This window comes from Penaeus chinensis, chromosome 9, assembly GCF_019202785.1.
Source record: "Penaeus chinensis breed Huanghai No. 1 chromosome 9, ASM1920278v2, whole genome shotgun sequence".
NCBI classification, from domain to species: Eukaryota; Metazoa; Arthropoda; class Malacostraca; order Decapoda; family Penaeidae; genus Penaeus; species Penaeus chinensis.
Window position 1 is genome coordinate 29,150,464 of NC_061827.1, and position 5,000 is coordinate 29,155,463.

At 36.6% G+C, this 5,000-nt stretch overlaps 1 protein-coding gene across 1 annotated transcript in view; it reads right to left on the bottom strand.

Moving 5' to 3' along the window:
- Positions 1 to 1,717, bottom strand: part of LOC125028736 (glutamate receptor ionotropic, kainate 5-like) — an 11,312-nt gene extending 9,595 nt beyond the window's left edge. The window contains exons 1-3 of the mRNA XM_047618217.1: positions 1,276 to 1,717; positions 945 to 1,064; positions 109 to 281 (exon numbers count right to left, since the gene is read on the bottom strand). Of these exons, the coding sequence (XP_047474173.1) occupies positions 109 to 281; positions 945 to 1,064; positions 1,276 to 1,717 (735 nt within the window). The remainder of the gene's footprint in view (positions 1 to 108; positions 282 to 944; positions 1,065 to 1,275) is intronic.
- Between the last annotated feature and the right edge of the window lie 3,283 nt (positions 1,718 to 5,000).

Genomic DNA, 5,000 nt, shown 5'->3' on the forward strand with positions numbered 1-5,000 from the left:
CTATTCGGATTCAGATTAAGTAAACAAGTGTCCTCAACAAATTCTGAAACGAATTATTGTTCCCGAAGTTTTTACCTAGTCAATGTCAACACTGGTTTCATACATTACCTGTGTGATAATGGTAAGAATATCGTAGGAAGTACCATACACAAGGAATTGGTCGGTGCTCAGGTATCCTTCTGTAGGACCCAGATGGGTGAGGAAGTAGTAGACATCCACCCAAATCTCTATCTGGATGTAACGCTGATTACACATAAATGCCACTGTATCCAGACCTTCCACTGTAAGATGAAGGACATTAATTATGCATATATATGTATATGTGTCTGCACACACACACACACACACACACACACACACACACACACACACATACAAATATATATATATATATATATATACATATATATGTATATATATAGGTATATATGTGTGTGTGTGTACATTACCTTTCTGATTTTTTGCATTTTAGAAAGAATATGGATATGCAAGGGAAAGCAAAGAATACTAAACATAAGTCAATAGCAGATTACTTCACTCACGAGCACAATTTTTTCCTCGACTAACACACACAGATTTTGGTATTTCTTTATTGTTTCAGTGTTCTATCCTACTACTAAAATGCGCTTATGCTAGTTAATAGCTTTACGAAACGAGAGCATTAACTTACGCGTTTTGAATCGATATCCATAGAAATATAACTTTATAATTCAAATAATGCAATTTCAAATAATGCGTCTCGGCATAATCTTCATCAGAATTAGAAATAAACCTTATAAAGTTTAATCGAAACGCGTCGATTACATTCGATTATCCATTCTCATTTATATATTTTCCTCTTACACCTCAAACGGCAATGTACAGCAAAGGTGGTGGTACATCAAGCACCAACTCTACGCCTTATTTTACAAAAGAAAGCCAGAAACAGCAGGTTCGACACATACCTATGTCGCCGTTGGTCACGAGGTGGATGTCCATGTGGCCCGTCGTCAGCAGGATGTCGATGATGAAGCCTCCCAGCTTGGCCCCGGCGACGGATTCGGACGACGCGTAGAGCGAGACGGCTGAGAGAAAGGCAGGTCGGAAGTCACTTTTTACTCTCAGTTATATGCAGGTGTGTATGTTTAGATTATTGGTGTCCTAAATCCAGCTGCTTAAGGTGGTTATTTCTCACTCTCATTAACATTTATCAATGTATCAGTTGTTTTTCGTACTGTCATAGCATCTCATTTAAATCAGTCTATATAAATGGATAAATTTGTCAAAACCCCTTACCACGTTCATCCTCGTCTCCGTTTTCTGTTGTTGGTTGTTTTCCAGCATTCATTGAGTCCAAGCCTGCTGAACGAACGTGTCGCGATACCTTACCTTCGTCTTTGGTAATCAGTTGATTCTTCAGAGAATATTCCGACACACGGGGAGCTTTCATGCCCACCGACGGTCGCGGGAAAGTATTTGATTCCCTCTTCTCATCCGCCAGCGGAAGCGGCCGTTTGAGACCTGTGCCGAATAGTGTGTGAACAGCCTTGATTTCTTCATCTTGCTCTTCGATTACTTCTGGGACACTGGAGACTACATTCCTTTTATAATGTAAAATATCCGTAGATGTGGGGTTGTCTGCAGTCTTACCCTCAGGTGGCTCAAGTGATATGGCTTGGGTGGTGCCAGAGGAAGCGCCTAGAATCTCCAGTACCGCCAAGACCGCAAAGGTAAACATGCTATAAAAAAACATAATTGAGAATTGGTTTAGCCGTTGTTCCTTTGAAAATGCACTATACCAAATGATAAAATTTGGAAGAAAAAAAAACTTCATTTATACAAGACTAAATTTGTTCGCATATGATTTCTAACGGACAAAGAACTTACACATCCGTACCTGCCGAAGTGAAGAGAAGTTGTAAAAGCAAGCAAGAGGAAATGAAGTGCGTTCGCAGAGGGATCTCTGTTTTATCCCCAGAAAAAGTTGCCACAGTTGTCAAGAAGACTGCGTTAAGCTACGTCAATATTATTCGCCAGTCACAAAGCCCGCATGAATATCAGGAGCTGCAACCTTCAAGCTGTCCCCTAAGATGAATACAAATGCGATGGAGGATAAGTCCATGAGTATTTTTTGCATAAATCCTGAGCGAAAAATCTTCTCGTTCACACGCATAGGTAACTTTTCCATTGATTGAGATATCCTGAGACTAAACAGAGTATTGGAAAAGTTATGTCGAGTTATTCCAGAAAAACACATATTGTGTGTAAGAGCACGAATACAAGTCGATAACCTTTGCCTTCGGAAATGGGAAGATGATATTGTTTATTGGACAAGTTGGATGCTCTATCAGATATCGGGCGAAGTGCATGGTATCATCGAATAACATGTCTTGTTATTCGATGATACACATTTTGTGCCGTTCTGTTACTTTGATTTATATTATAAACAATTAAACAATCATTTGTCATTAAATTCTATATATATACATATACATATATATCAATATATATGCATATATATATACACACATATGTAGACAGAGAGATAGATTTTTGTATGTATATATATATATATACATACACACACATATATACACACACATATATGTATAATTAATTGTATATATGTTCATACATATATATAAATATATGTGTGTGTGCGTGTGTGTATAACATTACACACACACACACACACACAAACACACACACACATACATACATACATACACACACACACACACACACACACACACACACACACACATACACACACACACACACACACACACACACACACACACAAACAAACACACACACACACATACACATATATATATAACTATATATATTATATATATATATTTATGTATGTATGTATATGTATATATGTATATATAAATATGTATGTATGTATGTAAATATCTGTGTGTGTGCATATATATATACATACATACATATAAATAAAGATATAAATATAAACATGCTGTACATGAAACATTTGCAATTGCATTTGTAAATTGCCCAAGTTGTTATAGAATCTATAATACAAATAACTGTTCTAACGAGCAGGTACAGGAGGGAGCCACATCGATCCGGATAATTTGCCAGCAATTTTCCCATTTCACTTTACATGGAAATGGAAATATATATTATTCAAGCCTGAATTGAGGCCATATGCTATTCCTTTACCCAGACAGGAGCCGAATAGATAAACGCACGGTCAGCATAGGGCAATGAAGTAAACTTGATTTAGAATTGGCAAAGAGCAAAACGGCACGGATATTCATATACATTAATTTAGTTATGAAAAAAGGAAGTGCGTTAAAGACAACGAATGGTACTAGAGAAAACAGAAAACTCAATAGCCTAATGTGTTCATTTACTTCATATCAAAACTCAAGTTATGAAAAGCGGACATGAGATGCCTGGCCAATGATCATGGTAAAGTAGTTGGATGAAAAAATACGAAAATATCTGACCACATTTTTATTTTGGGAATATTTCTTGTCCAGAATAACGAGAGAGAGAGAGAGGAGAGCGGTTATACACAATTATGAGAAATTGCAGAGGAAACGAAGAAAACAGAATAACCATAATATGCTTTTTATCAAATTATATGAAAGTATGCAGCTTTTACAGTGCTCACGTTCACGCAACAAGTCAGCAATAAAAGTTCCTTAAGCAGAGGAATGTTTGTCCTGATATTCATTTTTGTTTTTATTTTAATGTCGTGCCAAAACTGAGGCTAGAAGGACTATTTTAACTTTCATCCTGTCGATTTATTCGTCAAAAGGTCGTCATAAGAATCTCCTTTCACCGGAAGCGTCTTCTTCCATGAGCAAGCAACATTTGTTAACGTAGACAACACTAACAAGGTTCACGTCATTCTATCAGATGTCAATTCCAAACGAATTTCGAGTCGTTCTAACACGTCAAAATTTCACAATATAATATATGAAGAAACAAAACATTACATCACAGTTGGCAATCATTCAACCTACTTCAACGTAAATTCCATGAGACAGAATTACAGACATCGATCCTTGCCATTTCACCTAAAGATGTACGTGCAGTTCGATTTGGAAACCTGTTAAAACTACGCGTTTTGATAAAATTCTTGCAGTCATGGAAGTTATATGTATAAATCCAGCAGCCACTCTTTAAATCAATGCATAAGTATTACTTGAAGAGAAAAGTAACAATCTGTCACGCGCTGTCTTCTGTGGTCTACATAACTTTTCTTCTAGAAATAGTTTCCAATATATAGCTTCAAGTTTAACCGATAGCGTTTTTAGCTGGAAGAAAAGATTGAGAAAGTTTATGAAGAGTAAAAAATAAATAAGAGTTTTTTATATTTATTATCATCATTATCATTGCAGTTGCCTTAGTGTTCATCATCTTCAACTTCATCGTTATCACTATTATCAATATCATTATCATAATCATCATCATCATCATCTTAATCATCATTATCATCATCATCATCGTCATCATCATCATCATCATCTCCACCACCATCATCATCACCACCATCATCACCATCATCACATGATCATCATCATCACCATACAGGAACAATCAAAGCCTTTGATACCCAGAGCGCCATTCGCAGGAATCTATAGGCCTACTCCATATCGATCAATCCCAGCTCTGGCATAGTAGAAACAAGTACTTTATTCCGGCTCTGGTTTTGGCCTATTTTGCTCTCTCGGATGTACCCGCCTCGGCCTATACCCCAAGAGCGATAGGGAGCAAACATTCTAATAATCATAGCTTGCCAAAATCAACTCATTTGCAACTCTCATCTAATATCCTGGACTGCTTATAAGCATCCACATTTCTTAGTAATTACTCATTTATCCGTATAAATTTTTGCATAGCTGGAGAAAGTGCTGAAAGTGGAAATATCTACAGTAATTGCAATAGACACTATCAATATTGCTCATGTAAATCTTTTCCCTTTTTGCCACTCATCTCATTGAGATATGATAGAAGGGAAACAAAGAAAGAAAACATGCAAT